General features: G+C 36.3%; 2 protein-coding genes across 4 annotated transcripts; both read left to right on the top strand.

Moving 5' to 3' along the window:
- The first annotated feature begins 9,439 nt into the window (after positions 1-9,439).
- Positions 9,440-15,680, top strand: LOC306866179 (C-type lectin domain family 4 member E-like). 3 transcript variants are annotated; one of them, XM_079411257.1, is made up of 6 exons: positions 9,440-9,636; positions 9,760-9,887; positions 13,435-13,737; positions 14,154-14,281; positions 14,406-14,512; positions 14,611-15,678. In XM_079411257.1, the coding sequence occupies exons 3-6, from the start codon at positions 13,650-13,652 to the stop codon at positions 14,675-14,677; spliced, it is 390 nt and encodes a 129-aa protein (XP_079267383.1). In that variant the 5' UTR covers positions 9,440-9,636; positions 9,760-9,887; positions 13,435-13,649; the 3' UTR covers positions 14,678-15,678. The 3 variants fall into 3 exon arrangements, with proteins under 3 accessions (XP_079267383.1, XP_079267384.1, XP_079267382.1); XM_079411258.1 differs by having other exon boundaries at positions 9,468-9,636; positions 13,509-13,737; XM_079411256.1 differs by having other exon boundaries at positions 9,479-9,636; positions 13,493-13,737; positions 14,611-15,680.
- Positions 15,681-18,482: 2,802 nt separating this feature from the next.
- LOC306866177 (uncharacterized protein) lies at positions 18,483-21,087 on the top strand. The gene is made up of 6 exons (XM_079411254.1): positions 18,483-18,706; positions 19,255-19,392; positions 19,532-19,801; positions 20,061-20,188; positions 20,300-20,406; positions 20,512-21,087. Exons 1-6 carry the CDS (start codon positions 18,583-18,585, stop codon positions 20,684-20,686), a joined length of 942 nt encoding a protein of 313 aa, XP_079267380.1. The 5' UTR covers positions 18,483-18,582; the 3' UTR covers positions 20,687-21,087.
- The last annotated feature ends 203 nt before the right edge of the window (positions 21,088-21,290 follow it).

Here is a 21,290-nt window from a genome sequence, read left to right as displayed (position 1 = left end):
TTCGCATGTTATAGCATGCTAGCGCAGGCCTAAATTATAAGGTAAACACTCTGTAGAAGCTGAAGAAAACAAATTAGATGAAGCGCAATCACATAAATTGGACTGGAAATTATTTCATCTGGGTATTTTCATGTTCCCCGCTACGAACCCATGTCATCATCGCTTGATAGGCAAACGGTGACCATCTTCATGCAAATGGGCTAATAAATCTAATAACGCCCACTTAAACGAGCTTTTTCCGACTCATCTTTATTACATCTCGTCGAATCTACCTTGTTGTCTCACATTACAAAGAGGCACTGTTGTGTTTGTTTTTCATTTAATCTGGAATATTTTATTTATCCTGCTTAAAGTGATTATGCCGGTATTCCTCGGGAGCAACTTGCACATCGGTTAAATAAACAAAAAGACCCAGCTGAGCCGTAAACACAATCACCTCCGCACACAATACGTGACTGTGGCTGCTTGGATCATGCAAATAGTTTCCTGGATGAGCATGGAAAGTTTTCTTTGACCCTACAAATAAATTATATACAAAGGCAAAGACTTAATTTGAGCTGAATGGATGGATCAGATTCAAATCAAATCTTACTAACCGTCAAAAGGCAAAATACGAGCAACTGGTTGACTTTTTATTTTTGAGCATCTCTGCTCTCTCAGATTTTATCTGAAAGGTCACGTCTGCAAAGTACGAGAATTAAAACCTTTCTATTTCTCCTCAAATTAGTCTAAATCAAGAAGGTAAAGAATCTGCTAGCGTTAGCATTTATCACAATGGAAGTCGCTCGTCTCACGCTCTTCTTCTATACACCTTGTCTGAGCTCAGACAATTATTTACACACTAAAGGAAGAAGTATTTCAAGTTCATTTTTATTTTCGATAATTTTCTGATGCCATAATACATAATAAATATGTTTCAGAAGTCTTTGATATTTAGAAAGTTAAAACAGCAAAGTATAAAAGTATTTATTTGAAATAGATATTTTCGTACACATAACAGTGTCACTTTAGATCAGAGTAATACCTTTTGCTATATATATATATATACTGTATAATGTACTATATATTTATAATGTACTAATGTATTTATAATAATACATTGCAATTAAGAATGAGATGAGAATATGTAATGAGAATATGTAAATTGAAGCTAAAATATACATAGAAAGATATCTGAACCTTTCTACACATGAAAAATGACAAATAATGTTTCTGACTCAACAAACGACCAATGAAATACACACTTGCACCATTTGACCAAACTTTCTAGTCAATATGCAACAATTCAGCCCGAAGTTACAACATACAAATGCCTCCATCATTCACAAATTGTCACGTTTCTCTTAAAAGGCAGAGTGAAAAGTCAGAACTTTGATCTTTAAATATTCCGCCTGTCTCCCCAGGCCTTGTTTCACACAACGCTTCAGTAAAACCCTGGACCCCCACAGCGACGGGTGCAGCCGGCAGCTCTATAAAACACTGACACTTCGGACATTAAAAAAAGAATCCCTTATGTGCTGGTGTTACATTTTCCAATTTCCAGTAAGCTGAAGGATATAGAAATCATGAATCTTTCAAACGAGTGGAGTCAAACAGGTACCTCTAAGAATGACAGACAGCTCAGCCATGCCCATTACTCAACCACATATTTTTTTCATCGCATTTCACTCTGTTTCTTCAAATGAATAGTTTAGAGTGAGCTCGTATCTTGTGATCGATGATGGATGGAGGGGGGCAAAATTGTTTCCACAGACATGAGCGAAAACGCAGCACATACTATAAAATATACTATATAGCCCGTTGACTATAAAATATAATTTTTCTGCACATTTTTCTGCATCTCCAGACGCAGTCAGAGTAATAAAATAAGAAGAAGGTTTGAACTAGTTGCCTCAAAGAGAGACTTATTCAGGCTGAATCAGAATAAACCTGCTCAAAAGGAGATTTACAGCAAGCTTTATTATCATATTATATTATATTATATTATATACATTATATTTATTATATATACACACACTCTCTCTCTCTCTCTCTCTCTCTCACACACACACACACACACACACAACAAAGTTTTATGATAAAGATTTTATTATTCATATATTATTTTTATATAAAAAAAATAGAACTTTCCAGATTATATATATACATATATATATACTTTAAAAATAAAAATACTATAATATACTATACTATCATATAATATAATATAAAAATATAGCTACAGTAAATATTTTCTTTTGAAACGGTTATGAAAGACATGAAGGTGAATAAATGATGACAGAGTTTTCATTTTGGTTGAACTGTTCCTTCAAGACTTAGAATAGTTTCTATAAATATTAAAAGAAATATAAGTTGCTCCACAATGAATGCGAGCAATAGAAAGAGGAAGTGTGGTGTATTCATCTTTCCAGATCTAAAGAGGAACAGAAGACAGAATGAAAACACAGACCATACAGAGCAAATGTCAGACTGTCAATATTTCATAACAAGACCTGGCCTCTCATTTTCAGGCTACTTTTATTTCTTTTCACTGTGTCACTTTGTGGAAACTCGCTAACAAAGACTTCTGAGCGCAATTTTGAAGTTTGACGACTCCTGAGGGAAGGCTCTTCATCAATGACCGGTGAAATCGATGCCGATAGAGCAGCCGTGCGACTGCGTGTTGGCTTTTCTGTAATGAGGACAGCGCAAAACCCTCAAAGAAAAGACAGAGACGGAGAGAGACAGAGTGAGAAGAGATGGTCCGTCGCAGGAGGGAGGTGTTTCTAAGAAAGCGTCTTTTAGATGGCAAGGAAAATTTAGATTTCTCTGCCTTTCACCTACTGTGAATGTTAGCGCAGCTTTTCACTTCCGCATGCCTTTCTCCATAAGAAATCATGGTGTTTGAACAAATCAGCATGTTTTGGTGACTCTCTAGGGTGGTTTGTCAGAAGGGGGTTGAAGGGGAAGTTTATCCGCCCTCATCCACCCCAAGTCCTGCCTGTATAACTCATCTATATTTCCCTTCCACTCCGTCTATTATTCATTTACCACACAGAAGTGCAGACCCTCGTTCACAGCAAGCAATCCACACACAGCATTCATAAATACATAAGGGGACACTTTATAAAGCAATTTAGAGTGCATCTGACAGCACAAAGACACCTGGGATTTGTTCATGGAGATGGAATCGAGGTCAGCAGAAACGTCTCTCTAGTCATACTGTAACCACACGCGGTGTCACTGCAAGCAAAAACGGACCCCTCGGATTGTGCATTATTCAGGACTTCCTCCGCTATTTTCAGATACAACATTAATCACAGCAGTGCAGTCTGAGTTTTCAGGCCAGTCTGCGTGTGTGTGTGTGTGGTTATTTGCATATATTAAATAGAAAATAGTTATTTCAATAATATTTCACAATATTATTGTTATATATTAAAAACAAACAAATAAATCAAATCTACAAAACCTACATAGTCAGGATAAAGTCTATATGGTGAGGGAAAATGCAGCCAGCTGTTTTTGTGCTTCTAGTATATACAGGAGCTCTTTACAGTTTGAAAATCATCCCAGGATGCACCTCATGAAGTGAAATATAATAAAGTATTGCTTGTTTTAACATTATTTGGTCACTATATAATTCCCACACTTCCATTTGTGCTTTTTTCATAGGTTTTATGACTTCATTATTCTTCTGAAATGCATAAAATAGCATCAGGCCTGGCAAAAAGTTTTCTGTAGTCGTATACAAGTGCAGGTACATTACAGCAGGAGGGCCGGAAATGCTGGCATACTGTGTTTTCGTTTGAAGGTGGGTGTCTGCAGGCACCGCTGGGGGACTTTTAATAGTTTAAAGCAGATGAGACGCAGTCTAACACTTGATTTGCTCTTTTTAGCCTGCAGTTTCAGTTACTGTAGTCTATGGGGCACTGCTGTTTCGCTGACATCTGATATTGCTTTCAACTATGTGCCTCTAATGAAGTTTGGTTAGAGCAGCAGCACTGAGTCAAGCAGCCCAGTGAGGCTTCACTTTATGTCTAACACTAGAATTACTGGAATAAAAGATTTAAACATAAACATGCTTAAATGATGCTCTGTGTTTCTGGGGCAGTAACCCTTTACGGACAGTACTGGAACAACTTATTGCACCTTTGTGAAATATAATGTTCGATTATCTCATATTGAAGATAAAGCTTAGCATCCCATAATAACACAACTCATAATAAAGGAGCTCATTTAGTGTATTGCTTTTAACTTATTAGCAACATCATGTTATTGGTTTGAGTATTATTACCGATCTGACATTTACGGACAAGTATTAATGAATTAAATTCGTAGCGAAAAGTTCACTGCTACAAATCAGCCCCTCAATATTCTTCAGCAGGAACACACAGTGACATTTTTGCTGACGTTAAAGGACACTTTGTTTATCAGTATACCGTCAGCTTTAACTGGCTTTCTTTAACAGATCAGATCAGCTCTCTTCAATGCTTATACTCTCAAGAAAGTCAGAGTTTACAGAGTTATTGCTATAAGATGTGAATTCCAGCAGGATGTGGTATTCGTCACATCCCCCGCTATTGTGTACAGTAACGTTACTATCTTCTTCTAAGCATTGGTTTATTGAAGAAGACTTTTGACAAATAATTACAACCCAGGCTCATGAAAAATACATGCCTGTGGTGACATTTTTGCAAAAATATGTTGCTTCTTGCATGTTTCGCATGAAACGTCTAGTGCGTGTGCTAAAAAGTGCATCCACAATTCTTCAAAACAGATCAAAGTAACTATGCCAATTTTTATTATGATGGTTCATGGCCATATCTCAGCAGTTTTTGAGTGGTGCTAAAAGATTAATGCCCCTTTTCATTCAAAAATAACATACCCTCCTTTATATAGTAAAACCCCACCAATAATCTTAACAAAAGAAAATGTGAGTATTTCCATGCTACTTTAATCCTGTTTATGCACAACTTTGTTTACTTTTTACTTGTGTTTTACGGTACTCATTCCTATGAGTGTTGCATCTCAAATGCAAGTAAACCAGGTGAGTTACTGAGCAAGTTTACTATGCCAGAAAAACCATACACATGGAGCTGATATACTATAAACTTTAAAATGCATTAGTTTACAATTCATGCGCTATAAGTGGTTTTGAGGTAGTAACATAGTATTTAGCAAGGAACCGTATGAAAATTTGCTATAATTATTTAACAATCTGCCTCGTAATCATAACTTGTATGAGAAGGAATAACAGTTGTTGGCTGTTTTATTGAATGTAATTCACTGAACTACAACCTGATCTCACATGAAAACAGAATTTAATTTTAATTTATGTGTAAATTGCAAGGAAAATTTAGATTTTCAAAAAAACAACAACAAAAAAAACAAACAAATGAAGGTCCATTCCAACCACTGATATAACCTTCACTATGGTGTAAGTAGATTATACAAAAATGTACAAATGAGAATGAATTCATGCAAAGTAGCCACCGATTTGCCAAAATGTAAACTAGCTATGAATTATCATGTGATTGTGTTGATATGTAGGCTACAGGTGCATTTTTGGAGTAGAGTAAATTTAGGTAGAGCCTGTGTTAAATAATTAGCCACTAATGTCTGGGGAAAAGGTTATGAAATCGATTAACGTTCACTAGTAAAAGGCACCGTGTTGTCAAAGGAACGTGAGCTGAAGAATCTGTTCTGAGCAACACTAATTGAGACGCATCGAGAGAAAGTAAACTAAAGCTGCAATGAGAGTTCAAAATAATTAATATAAGGAATAAAATGTGTCTTCTGTATTGAGTCCAAACAGAAGCCACAGCCGTAACGATGATAGATGGATGCCTGCACCCTTGGCATTTCACATCAGCATAAAGCTCCCACATTACACGTGCGCGGGGGACCTGCTGGGACCGTGAGACTCCCTCTCGGGGCCCTGATGAAGAGAGCCTGTCTCATCATTTATGTGGAGCGGTCTCTCCGGTTGTGTAAAAAGAATGAAAAATAAAGCCGAGGCCTAATCAAGGACCCTCGTCAGTGGAGCCGGTGGCATTTTTTCTGCTTTCGGCAAAACGAAACAAACTCAATTACCATTAGAAAGCTGCCCCTCTAATGCAGACGAACAATGGCAGGCGCTTGATGGATCCACGCGGGACGTTAGCGTCTGCCTTCCTACAGCAGTCACTCAAACTTCTGCGTGCGGGCCTTCTAATGGCAGCGATAACGGTGACTCATTACGATGTCATATCCTTCATGCCTGACTTCTTGTCAACCCAGACAAAGACCTGATACACATTCCAGGGTACCAGCCAATCAAAATGTTGGAAAATAAGCAGGGTCCATTTTAAATTTCCTCTATGTACAGACAGCATTTAAGATTGATTGACAGTGAAAAAGTATGGGAAAGGACACTGAATGTATAATTTGGAATGTATAAGCTCTGAGACTCAATATATTTGTTGCTTTATTCAACTGAATAGTGGAGTGTGACAATACAGAAGCACAGAAATCCTCTCAAGCTAATTTTGCCCATCAGAAATATGAGAATATGAGAACAGAGAGTCTGTAATGTTATTGATAGTGGTGAGATCAACTTCCTATAGTTTGTGGTTTGTACTAGAGAAAAGAGGAATCTTGATCTTGGATCATTTGGTTCTTCGAAGCTTATCCTGGACTTGCTGTCATAGCAACAGGTCCGCAATCTTAAACCTGCTCGGTTTATTTCATGTAAACAGGATTAGATAGCATCTTTTTAAGCAGAATTGATACTTAAAATCTGTCCCAGCCACTGCTACTTTATTAGAAGAGTACCCTGCTGATCCAGGGACAGTAATTTAAAATTAATTTGAAAATAATATAATAATGTTGTGTAGTCTATAATACTACAGACACAGCCAGTTTTACTCACTGAAAGATTAGTGATGAAATAAGATGTTAGTGATGAAATAATTACTTTATAATTGTACTGGAGTGTTACACACATGCTATAACAGTTATTCTGAGCCGTGCATTAATTTGAGTTGTGACAGCTATTATGGGAGTGGCTTGATGGCGCAAAGGAGATGCAGATAACATGATCTTGACCCTTAAGAAACTATAATTAATGCTTTCACGTAACAAATCTGCTTAAAAGTTAAAATGAAATGAATTGTGAATTATAAACATTGAAATAAAAATGTAAAGCCTGTATTAATACTAGAAATCGTGAATATAAATAACTGGGAATCATGTAAATATATTTAAAACAGTGCACATTTCATTTATCTGTTATAAGATTTATGTAGTTTTGTTCGCTTGGCTGTTTCCTTATAAAGAAATTTGTCCAGAAATGTGTCTTTTTTTTCGTCAAGTGTCTTTTTTAATTATATAATGTTATTACGTAACTGTCTTACCGTAACTGGAACACAAGAACGCGCAGTAATCTTAGACAACTTAATCCAGATATTTGAATCAAATACGCAAATTCGTTTGAAGAACCAAATTACCCAGAGATCAATTACCAGGTTTAGAAGACCTGACATCTTTCAATTCATCTCAGATGTAATAAGCAACGTACGAAGAATGGGCCCCTGATGTGTGTTCCTAAAACAACATTAACAGGACTTCACACTTTTTGAAGCCTTTTATTACATCCTGCAAACTGTATTTGTTTGAGCACATATAAGGTAAAAACTGTGAAATATTATTACAATTTGTTTATAATGTTTATACAGCAGAAATACACTCCTGACAGAAACACAACAGAGACAACATTACAAAAAAATGACCTTTATATTCGTTTTCAAATTATGATGATCATTTTCATACATACATGCAGAAATAAGTTATGAAAACACATAATACATTAAGGAAGTTTTATGCATTAAACGACCAAAAACTTAATTATATGTTGTTTAAAGACATTCAGATATGTTTTATTTATAAAAAAGTAAATGAATAAATAATAATTTTCACTGTATCTCCTAAAGAAACAGATAACCCATATGAAGCTGATGACTGAAGCAAAGAGTGCATTTTCAGGAAGATTACCTTTAACGACTGTGAAGTGTAGAACAATGCTTTTCGGTGACATACTAATTGTTGGGCCTGTCTTTTGCATACAAGCATAAAGGACCACAAAATGACTTCTGTCACGTCGCTTCAGTAGCTCCGACAATTAAAACCTCAGGTGGGAGAAATTAAACGGCAGAGAGGAGGGAAAAGTTGTCTGACAGTTTAGCAACATAATAGTTTTAGCTGGCTTGCCTGCTGAGTTTGGCTTTCCTGAAGTCGCAGAACAAAGCGACCATGATGAAGCATCTTGACAGCCGGTAGTTAGAACCCGTCATGAATCTGGTCTATGAACTTCCGTTAACTCACCACCAGAGGTCACTCACTCACCACATGGACTCTTGCACCACACTAACTGTTGCAGGCCACCTCAGACTACAATTCCCATCATCCATTGCACTGACGACACAGCTGATTGCACTGATCACCCACCCTACATAAACCATGGACTTCCTCTTCCTCTCTGCTGAGTATTGTATTGTGTTTATCACTCCCCTGTGTTAGCTGCCTTACCGAGCCATTCTGTGTTTTTCTGTTTAGTTCTAGTATTGTTCTGCATTTATAACTCTCCTAGTTTTAGCTGCGATACGGAACCCACTTTGTTGTCATAGTCTTGCCTTGTGTGTTTTTCTAGTGTTTTGATTCTTGCTCGCGTTTCCTGGATTTACCCCTTTGCCTTGCCGTTTGGACTCTGTTTGCACCTCTCTTGGACTACTGCTCATATACCTGGATTATCTCTCTGCCTTGCCCTGTTGGATATTGTTTGCCAATCGTCAACTCTCGCTAGCCCTAGGATTGCTCTGTGTCTTGTCCGTACCATACCTGTTTGCCGTTGTTTGACCCTGCCTGTTTATTGACTATGTTTATAAATAAAAGCTTGCACTTGGATCCGCACGCCTCACGTCTTGTTCGCCCCGTTACAGAACCATTCTCTAATACAGAAAAATGTCTGACACTATGTGTGTTCAATATCTGTTTGATTTAAATGAACCCATGAGTCACATGCCAGTGAGCAATTGAATAAAACAGAAATTAAGAGCATTTGCTTTCCCAAAATTATAATTTGAGTTAATCTGTCTACTGTGCTTGATTTTCTGACAATGATAAGATGACAGATACTGATAGATATCCTGAGAGAGAGAGAGAGAGAGAGAGAGAGAAAGTGTTTATATTTCAGGATTCTCATAAGATCTCATGAACAGGCTAACTTCCAAGTTTGATGCTAATGTTAAAAAAGTAAATAAATGTTCTATTAAAAGCTCTTGCACAGTTACACAAAATAAATCACTCCTTTAAGTTCAACAATCCAATCAGAGAAAACTGTGATCTTTGTGTTAACTTGTGTTAACTTAATATAATGTCTGTCAGTTTCAGGAAATGATTCCGTGAGGAACGGAAGCTGCAGATCAGTTGTAGTGTGTTTGGTTCTGCTGTGTGTTCTTCTGCTGACTGCAGTCATAGTGCTGTGCATCATCTTCACCCAAGAGAGACAACAGCTCATATTCAAGAATGAAAACCCGACCAATGAAAGAAACCAACTAAAAGTTAAAAACACAAACCTGACCAATGAGAGAGAACAGCTGAGAAGTCATCTTCAGACTTATGGTACAATTTCTTTTGTCTACAGTTATTTGCTATCCAGCAGATTTTTTTTAAAGCATGATGGTGTTGGGTTGACGAGTGTAAATGGGAATAAAAAGCTAACAGCTGAACTGGTTCTGTTAACAGCTGGATGGACTTGTTATAATTCCACTTATTACTACATGTCCAGTGAGAAGAAGGACTGGACTGAGAGCAGAAAATACTGTGAAGACAGAAGCGCAGATCTGATCATCATAAACAACCAAGAGGAACAAGTGAGTAAAATATTGTGTATTTGTAACATTTAGCAGTTAAATGTGAGATGGTCATATGAAATGTTCCTATTTATGATGTAAATGTGCAACTATTTCATCTGCTCAGGATTTTGTAAAGAGCATTTATGTGCTGCTGCAGTCTATATTGGTCTGACTGACAGTGATCAGGAGGGCAGATGGAAATGGGTTGATGGCAGCACACAAAACTCTGGGTGAAAAAATCTCTGAATTAAACTAATTATTACATAATAAATTATTCTCAAAGTTAGTATCATATCACACAGAAAGTAACACTGATCATCTAATGCTGATCTGTAGTTTGAGCTCCTGGGCGTATAAAGAGCCAAATGGAGTCAGCAGTTTAGACGAAGACTGTGCTGTGGCTGCGGCTAAATCGGAAGAGTGGCCTGATTTAGAAGGGTGGCTTGATGTTGCATGCAATAGAACTTTTCAATGGATTTGTGAGAAAAGGATTTCACAGTTCATACTTCCATAGGAACCTCACACAGCTTTTTGACACAAGTTCAACAGTACAAAACTTTTGTAATAATTGATTTTCATCTAAAGCAGTGTTTCGCAAAATTGTTCATGGAGGATGCCCACAACTGCACATTTTGAATGTCTCCTTTTATCAGACACTCATTTCATGTCCATAATACATAATGTGCAAAATGAGACTCCAGAAGTGCATTCCATTCGACCAGAAATGCCTTGTGAGTGAAAGTCACAGAGTATTCAGCAACATAAGTGAAATCCCAGTCTTCATTTATTATTTGTGCATTATTCAGTTATACTGTACATCACCAGTTATTGCGAAACACTGCAGTACTTAAAACATGTTTCAATAAAACAAAGGTTGTTTAAGGCATTAAACTTAAGGCAGCAGCATTATTATTAATTCACCCCAGTTTTTGGTTTGTATTAAATTTTCAAAAATGAAGAGAATATGTGAGACAATTATGTTAGATGTGATAGTTACAATGCAAACATCATGATTCTCCCTCGAGAGAATTTAGATTTTCCTGACTTACATGTGTGCATTTTAAGATGTTTTAAGGCTCATAAACTGGATATTAATATATGTTTAAAACCAAGTCAGTGGGCAGCATAAAATATTTTTCAAGCTAACCGATTCTTAAACAGCCTGTCGGAAAAGCGTAGCTGATATCGTTTTATCGATCCTGTGGGGACGTGGCATTGAACCATTTTTAATAATTCTGTATGACTTGTTGAAAAAATATATTTTTGACAAAACTATTAACAAACCCAAAAGATTCGGGGCTTTTGAAAAACATTCGGGGCTCGAGCCCCAGAAGCCACCCCCCCGCTCCGCCCCTGAACCAAACCTCTTTTAGTAAAAAGACAAAAAACCCCGTGACAACCTATAACCTATTGCATGTCATAGATATACTAGCATACACATTAGATATTTCACAATTTCAAAAGACTTTTCACAATTTACTTTAATACAACACCAAAAATGTGCTTCATATTCAGCTACTTATCAATGCTAATTAATCATGCATTTTTTTTAAACCATATAATCTAGAAAGAATTTAATATATGGTAACACTTTAGAATAGGGAACACATTCACTAACTACAACTTTTCCCTGAATAAATTCCTCATTTGCTACTTATTAATAGTTAGTAAGGATGTTGTTAAGTTTAGGTATTGGGTAGAATTAGGGATGTAAAATAAGGTCATGTAGAATAAGGCATTAATATGTGCTTAATTACTACTAATAAATGGCTAATATTCTAGTAATATGCATGTTAATAAGCAACTAGTTAAGAGAACCCTAAAATAAGTTTAAGAGACCCTAAAACAAAGTGTTACCGAATATATTATATTGGTTTTTGCCAAAAAAATCTTAATCAGCATTTTGCCTTTTTTTTCAGTATAAACATCTAAACATCCAAAATTGTGTAAAATATACCAGAAAAATGTTTAATTGAATTGAATTTATTCATACTACATAGGGACACCAAAAGATGTTTAGGATTTGACAAACCTCAACAGTTACTGACAGTAGTTTTGTTAAAAATTGTACCTCTTTGAAAATCATCAAATAACTTACAATTGAAGAGCATGTGAGTACAGCCGCTGCTGAAATCATAAACTGATCACTACTCTGGACTGTTGACATAAACTGTCTGGAAGTATAAAAGAAAATCTAGGACAACCCTCTACATTGCGAATACTGTAAATCACCAAATCTTCACTCTGGCAACTAAATGATGTCTAACATTAGCCACTGGCTAATCAATTCTATGATTTTACTTGCAAGTGTGTGAGTTGGAGGCTGAGCATAAGTTTAGCACAGATATATTTTCACTCGTTGAACACTGACTGAGCGTTTCAGGGTTTTACTCTTTGTCAAGCGATCTGTGCTATTTTTCAATTCATCTCAATGCAATGGATGAGCAGCTCACCTGTATTTGAAGTACCGTAAACTCTAGTGCAGTGGTCAACAACCTTTTTAAGACCTCGGCCTTTATGAAAGACGAGATCTACCTATTGAAGAATTGACAGAAAAAGACATGCCGGATTGCACTTCCAATAGCCGATTCGGAATCAGATTTTCTTTCTTTTAGTAAACTGACTGACTCTGTTTTTTTTCAAGCAAATCTATTTATTGGCTATTTGCTTTATAACAAGCAAACTGGCCTTAACCAAAAATATTTGTAGCCATTTGAAATCAGAGGCAACCACATTTTTTAAAATTTGAATTAAACTGTATTATCAGGATAAAAAACAAACAACAACAACAACAACAAAACAGAGTGGTCTGACTTTAGGTTTTATTTATTTACATTTGCATGAAAAAAAAACAGCAGGTCTGAATGAGGCACACATTCACTCTCTGTCAGCAGGTGGCGCTTCTGAACCAGCCGCAAAATAGTGTTTACCACCGCAAACAAAGCAGAGCAGAACATACAACGGCAACAACATAAACAAATATTACTGCACATGCAATGTAGTGCAATGCAATGTAATGTAAAAATTTAAACAATTTCTTAATTCAAAATTAAATATTAATAAATCCATCTCTGATAATCCCAGGTTGCTATGGTCATGCAGGTTTGTTTACACATTAAACTCATGGCCACGAGAAATATATGATCTCGAAGCCACTTCACATCGCATGGCCACAACATAAGGATATCGTTACCTTGACAAAATTATCTTGTGGCCATGACATATTATCATGTTCTGACGAGTTAATATGATGTTCCCACAAATAAATATCTTGTGGCCATGACATATTATCACATCCCCACGAGTTAAAAAGTCTTGATCACGACAAAATTAAGTGAACTGAACAAAATTTAGTGAACATGTTTACTAGTGTTTGCAGCATCTTGATGAGACCAAAATTTCTGAAAGTATCAAAGAAAATATAGAAAAACTGAGTAGATGAACAGAGACGATGGGAAAAGCACTGATAATATCTATGCAAATGATGTTATAAGAGGTAAAAATGGAAAAGGCTCAATGCAAGGAAAATCATTTTAACAGATACTGTGATTAATACTTTACTCAGTTTTCAGGCTTTCAACTGATGTTTGCTGTGTTAAGTGCATAAATAAAAGGAAGAACAGCTTGTTTGTTCTTCAGGCAGTGATTCTGTGAGGATCAGAAGCTCCAGAGCTGGTGTAGTGTGTTTGGTTCTGCTGTGTGTTCTTCTGCTGACTGCAGTCATAGTGCTGTGTGTCACACTCACTCAAGAGACAACAGCTCATATCCAAGAATGAAACCATGACCAATGAGAGAGACCAGCTAACACTCAAGAACACAAACCTAACCAACAAGAGAGAGCAGCTGAGAAATGAGCTTCAGATTCTTGGTAAAGTTTCTTTACTTTATGCAGTTATTTGTTATCCAACTTATTTTTAAAATATTTGTAAGCAAAATTTGTCTGGCTTTTGGTGTCATCTGCTTCCAATAATTATTAGCAGTAAAACAGCTCTTTATGCTGCTTTATATTGCAAACTGGTATTTCCTACTATAATGTTTTAATGTATTACTGCTTTTACTGCTTTTCTTTATTTTTATTCTATTCTATATTGAACATTTAATGAAAATAGCTTACTTCCACATTGAAAAAAAAATAGTTGGATACAGCAGATATTTTTAAATAATGTTGGAGTTTGGTTCTGGTTTCAGTAACTTTCAGTGTACTATGTATCTATGAGTACTATCTGTCATAAGTTACAGAGAAATGAGTGTAAAAGCTAACAGCTGAACTGGTTGTGTTTACAGATGGATGGACTTATTATCAATCCAGTTTTTACTACATGCCCAATGAGACGAGGAGCTGGACTGTGAGCAGCAGATACTGTACAGAGAAAGGAGCAGATCTGATCATCATAAATAACAGAGAGGAATATGTGAGTGAAAGATTTTATGTTTATGTATGTTTATAATGCTTAGCTGCTAAATGAGAGCTGGTCAGGTGAAATGTGCTTACTGTCTGTTTATGATATAAATGTGTATTGTTTTTCATCTGCTCAGGATTTTATTATGAAAAGGTTTGGTGCTACTACAGTCTATATTGGTCTGACTGACATTGATGTGGAGGGCAAATGGAAATGGGTTGATGGCAGCAACATGACCTCTGGGTGAGAACTGATTATTATTTAAACAAATGATTCTCACAGTCAGCATCATATCACACAGAAGGTAGCACTGACAATCTAATGCTGATCTGTACTTTCAGCTTCTGGGATGCTGGAGTGCCAAATGGATACAGAAAAGAGAACCGTGGTATGATTGTGAATGACTGAAGGTGATCTAATTTATTTGGGTGGCATGATGTTGCATGTATTGTAGATTATCAGTGGATCTGTGAGAAGAGGATTTCACAACTTATACTGCCATAGGAACATCACATATATTATTGACAGTTTTAAAGTTCAGCAGTACAAAGCATTTGTAATAACCGATCATCATCTAAAGCGTTGTTTCTCAATCTTGTTCCTGGAGGATGCCCATAACTGCTCATTCTGAATTTCTCCTTAATTGTCAGACACACGTTTCATGTCCTTCTGGAGTTTTTTTTTTCTAATGAGCTGATGAGTTGAGTCAGGTGTTTAATTAGAGTGACATAAAAAATGGGATTCCAGAAGTGTTTCATTCAAACAGAAATGTCTTTGTGAATGAACTTCACAGAGTATTCTGTCATATAAGTGAAATTCAGCTGAGGCTACGCCATTACTGTTGAGTTGAATTCATCCCAGGTTTGGTTTCTAAGCATTTGTCACAGGCTTGAAGTTAGTGAGTCTTCACCTTTAAATTTTTTTCTGAGGAAAATTTGCCTGTTGATGCTTTTTGTTGTTGATTTTTGTTTTGTTGTTATTCTGCAATAATCTAACTTCAATAAAATAAAATTGAAATCTCTGTTTTGACATTAGTATTCATAATTCAAAAATTGTTTTCCACATTTGATCTGTCATTAAACATAAGTGAACCTTAAAAAAGATACAGATGAAAAATTATGTAGTAACCAAAAACTATTACACAAAACAGAACTGTCTTATATTTAATTGGTCAAATTAGTTCATTGGAAGTTCCCGCCTCTTGTGTCCTTATTTGGTTTGTTTCCTGTCCTTGTTTAGTGTCATTATTAGTTCATTCAGTTCAGCTGTGTTGTAGTCCTTATCTGTAATTATCCTGTGTATTTAACTTCCTGTCTGTTTAGTTAGTGTTTGTCGGTGTTCTTGTCTGTCTAACTTGCCTTGTCTTGTCCTGCATAGTTTGGAGTCATTAAAGACTGTTATTTGAGTTTACACCCTCGTCTCGTGTTCCTCGTTCATCCTTGCTGTCAAAACATGTTTTGGTTTGAAAACCTAAAACATATCTGCCCAAAATTTACAGTCAAATTCTTCCATGAAAAGTCACTAAATAACACACACTGATGGAAGAGCATGTAAATGCAGCTGATGTTAAAACCATCAACCATGAACTGATAAAGGCATTTGGACCTCATTTAAATGAACACAATCAACACTGTTGAAACAAGAGTCCTTCTGATGCTTTCAAGTTCCTTTTAAGCAAAAATACTTCAACATTTTTCACAAAAACAGTTCCTTTCTGCATAAATACTGGCCACACAAACACAGATGAGGAGCACAACACAGTCCACTCAAGGAGAGAAACTAGCGTTAGTTTTTTGGAATCTTGACAGCAGTGAAACTATCAGAAAGTTAACGAAAATATAGAAAAGGGAGAATGTCCAGAGCACATGGGAAAAGCATCAATTATATCTATGAAAATGACTTTGTTACAAAAGGAAAATTCGAAGAAGAGACCACGGACAGAAACACAATGAGAATCCAGTCATCTGAACTCACAGGTAATGAGATTAAGAATGGATTTCATCACACAGCATAATAGCACAAATTTGATCATTGTAATTTAGAGGCACAAGGATAATCTCAGTTTTCATGTTTTCAGTTGTTGTGTACTGTGCAAAATAGATAAATCAAGAGAATAAAGTCATGTTGGTTCATTTACAGGCAGTGATTCTGTGAGGAACAGAAGCTCCAGAGCTGGTGTAGTGTGTTTGGTTCTGCTGTGTGTTCTTCTGCTGACTGCAGTCATAGTGCTGTGTGTCACACTCACTCAAGACAGACAACAGCTCATATCCAAGAACGGAAACCTGATCAATGAAAGAGACCAGCTAACACTCAAGAACACAAACCTGACCAATGAGAGAGAGCAGCTGATACTCAAGAACATAATCCTGACCATTGAAAGAGAACAGCTAATAATCAATAACATAATCCTAACCCTTGAAAGAGAGACCAGCTAGGAAATTAACTTCAAATTCGTGGTAAAGTTCCTTCAGTTTATGTAGCTATTTGCTATCCTCCTTATTGTTTAATGTAATCTGTAAATTGAAAGTCTCCGGCTTCTGGTGTCATCCACTTCCACTTATTATTAGCTGTATGAAATATGAAATGATACTGCAAACTGATATTTCTTACCATTTCATTTCAATGTATTGTAATTATAAACAACCTGATCTGTGCTTTCCAAAAACATCGGTAACATAAGTACATATTAGACCCATTGTGACCAATGGAGCTATGATCAACTTAGAAATAGCTTACTTCCATTTTGAGTAAATAAGTTGGATACAGCTGACATTTTTAAAGCATTATGGAGTTTGGATGTGATTTCAATAACATTCAGTGTATACAATATGTACTATATTAACAGTTAAATGAGAGATGTTCAGACGAAATGTGTCCATGTGTCCATTGTTTATGCTATAAATTTGTAATCTGCTCAGGATTTTGTAAAAAGATAAAATAAAATAAAAAGTTTGGTGGTACTACAGTCTGGATTGGTCTGACTGACATGGATGTGGAGGGCAGATGGAAATGTGTTGATGGCAGCACACTGACCTTAGAAATCACTGAACCGAACTGATTATATCTAATAAATGATTCCCACAGTCGCCATCACACAGAAGGCAGGGCTGAACATCTAATGCTGATCTGTAGTTTCTGCTTTAGGTGGTCTGGAGAGCCCAATGAAGGAACAGTAGAGAACTGTGTTGTGAATATGGATAATGGCCCAAGGTGGCCCACTTTATTTTGGGTGGTTTGATGTTTAGTGTAATAACAGATATCAGTGTGAGTGAAAGTCTATGAGACACGATAGTTTCACTGGAAACATCATGACTACATTTAAGATAAAACACATCTGATCTTAAAAACAACAACAACAACAACAAAAGCATCACATTTGCATTTACAGAGTTATAAATGAAGTGCATAACTGAAATGCAATAGACCTAGGCTTATAAACTGTAATGATCATACACTAAAGATTTTGTTATACTACATACTATGATACCATACTACAATACACTGGGGTGCAAAAAATATCTGTCACTATTTACACTAAGTTCAAAGAACAGATTGAGTGTTGGCAATCAGTAAATAATTATGGCAGTGTTTCCAAAATTAAACACGAGCTGTTAGTTTTGAAAGATGTGTCTAATGTACAGAACTGTGTTTAGCATTTTCACTGAGTATGTCTCAAGTACAAGTTTTAGAGTGTAAGAAATTTTAAAACACTGTAACTTATATGCGATGGCCTGACAATTAGCCATGGCAACAGTAGGACGCTCAAATGACTAACTGCACTACAGGGATAACAAAATACATTTTAGTTGAATGAACCTCAACAGATTTAGCCCAAATTTATGAACACAAGATCCTTTCCAAACCCAACCCTCTTAAAAATTACTCAATAATTTCTACAGTGTTGGAAGAACTCCTAAACCGTCAACCATAAAAAAGATCAGCTGTCTTTTCAAAACATTTCAAAAGCTGTAAATGCTCCCAAACACCAGCCAGCATCAAATGATCAACCCTCTGAAGACTTTATAAAGATACTGAGTAAATCTGTGATGCATTTGAACCTCATTTACATGAACACAATCCACACTGTTGAAACATATTTATGGTGATGTTCTGCAGCAAGTTGAAGTTCCTTTATGCATAAATAATTGAAACATTTCCTCAAAACAGTTCCTTTCTGCATAATTATGCGGCAGCGCAAACACAGATAAGAAACACAACACAGTTCACTTCAGGAGAGAAACTAGTGTTAGTTTATTTGCCTCTTAACAACACCAAAACTATCAGAAAGTGAACGGAAATATAGAAAAGGGAAAATGTACAGAGAACACGAGAAAAGCATCAATGACATCTATGAAAATGACTTTGTTATAAATGGTAAATTTGGAAGAAGGATCATGGACAGTAATGCAACAAGAGTCCAGTCATCTAAACTCACAGGTACAGAGATCGAGAATGCATTTCATCACACAATATAATAACACAAATTTGATAAAGCATCTGTATCTGACTAGAGAGAGAAAACAGCTAAAACTGGAGGAAAATGATCTGGAGAGTTGTCTTGGTAAACTGTGTGTGTTTCTTTGGTCTTTTTAGTTTAGTCAAAATGGCATGTCTTACAGGAGGAAAGGAATCAAAGTTTTTATTTTTTACCTTCCAGAAATGTCAGTTTTGGAGAGTTTGATGATAATTTGAATAATCAAACTAGCAGGTGTCTGGTATAATCGTTACACTTCTGACAGAACAAACTGCTCTGTGACATTCTGAGGTGACCTGAACTTCTGTACAAATGCATGAAACATTTCCACACATCAGGGAACACCTCAGGAGTATAATAGGGTCCAGTTCTGAAAAACTGCTAGCATTAGTTATATATATATATATATAATTTGTTAGTTGGTATCTAAAAATAAAAATTTTAGCCTACATTTAGGTTACACTTTAGAATGCTCTCTGTCTTCACTTGAACTCTCTGAAATTCAATAAAGGAACGACGGAAATGGACACAGGAGCAAGACAAAGGAAGACAGATGATCTCTATGAAAATGCTGATGCTATAAGAGGCAAAATCACAATGGAGATAAAAGACTCAAATACAACGAGAATTCAGTTATCTGAATACACAGGTACCTAGTTTAATAATTACTACTTTTCCTCATGAAAAATAATAGCATAGGTACAAACCTTCAAAGACAGAGATCAAGTATATACCTGTGCTGTATTTAATGCTATTGAAGGGACTAACAGCATGTCTGTGTTGTTCAGGAAGCAATTCAGTGAAGATCAGAAACTACAGAGCAGCTGTAGTGTGTTTGGTTCTGCTGTGTGTTCTTCTGCTGACTGCAGTCATAGTGCTGTGTGTCACACTCACTCAAGAGAGACAACAGTTTAAATCCAACATTGAAAATCTGACCAATGAGAGAGACCAGCTGATACCCAAGAACTCAAATTTGACCAATCAGAGATTCCAGCTAATATTCAACACAAACCTGACCATTAGAAAAATTCAGCGGAGAAATGTACTTCAGGTTCCTGGTAAAGTTTCTTTAATCTATGTAATTACTTGCTATGCACCTTATTTTTACCGCAAGAGCGGTCACTTGTAAACAAAACAGCTTACGTCCACATTTAGAGATTGGGTGGATATAGCAGACATTTTTAAAACCTGATGCACTTGAGTTGGGTTGTGGTCTCAGTAACTTTCAGTGTAAATAATATATGCATATACCATCTGCTATAGACAGATGAGTGTAAATGAATAAAAAGCTAACATCTGAACTGATTCTCTTAACAGTTGGATGGACTTACTATCAATCCAGTATATACTACATGTCCAAAGAGACAAGGAACTGGACTGAGAGTAGAAGATACTGTACAGAGAGAGGAGCAGATCTGATCATCATAAACAACAGCGAGGAACAAGTGAGTGAAAGTTTGTGCATTTTATAGCGTTTAGCAGCTAAATGTGAGATGGTCAGATGTAAAGTGTCCGTTTATGATATAAATGTGATATAAACTGGTTTGTCTGCTCAGTATTTAGTTAAGAGAATGTCTGGTGATGCTGCAGTCTATATTGGTCTGACTGACACTGCTGAGGAGGGCACATGGAAATGGGTTGATGGCAACAACATGACATCTGGGTGAGAAATCACTCATTTGAACTGATTATTATGTAATAAATGATTCTCACAGTCAGATTCATATCACACAGAAAGCAGGGCTGAACATTTAATGCTGATCTGTAGTTTCAGCTCCTGGGCATCTGGACAGCCAGACAACAGAGTAGACGAGGACTGTGCTGTGACAGCGGCTGTGCCTCAGTCAGAGTTTCTTAATTTAGTAGGGTGGGTTGATATTGCATGTAATAGAGCTTTTCAATGGATCTGTGAGAAGAGGACTTCACAGTTCATACTTCCATAGGAACATCACACACCTTTTTGACACAGTTTGTACTTTGTAATAACTGATTCTCATCTAAAGCAGTGTTTCTCTACCTTGTTCCTGGAGGACGTTCACAACTGCATTTTTTTGTTATGTCTCCTTGGTCAGACACACATTTCATGTGCTGGAGTTTCTTCTAATGAGCTGATGAGTTGAGTCAGGTGTGTTTAATTAGAAAAACATACAAAATGTGCAAAATGGGACTCTAGAAGTGTGCTTCATTTCACCAGAAATGCCTTGTGAGTGAATGTGACAGAGTATTCCATCATGCGAGATTCCAGTCTTCAGTCATTATTTGTACATTATTCAGTTATACATCACCAGTCATTGTGAATCACTCCAGTACATTTTGAATAAAATAAAGGTGTTAAAAAGAGGTTAAAAGAAGGCCGCAGCATTATTATTAATTAATGCTAGGTTTGGTTTGTAAATCTTTTTTAAAGGTATAAAGTACGTGAGATGTGGTAGTTGCAATGCAAACATCATGCATCTGATGGTTGGGAAACACTAATTTAAATCAATGATGTCCAATCCTGCTTCTGGAAGGCCTTCCTGCTGATTTTAGAGTTGAACACACCTGAAT

Source organism: Barbus barbus (assembly GCF_936440315.1).
Source record: "Barbus barbus genome assembly, chromosome: 47".
Classification (NCBI taxonomy): Eukaryota; Metazoa; Chordata; class Actinopteri; order Cypriniformes; family Cyprinidae; genus Barbus; species Barbus barbus.
Note: the sequence above shows the minus strand (reverse complement) of the source record. Positions and strands in the feature narration are given on the sequence as shown.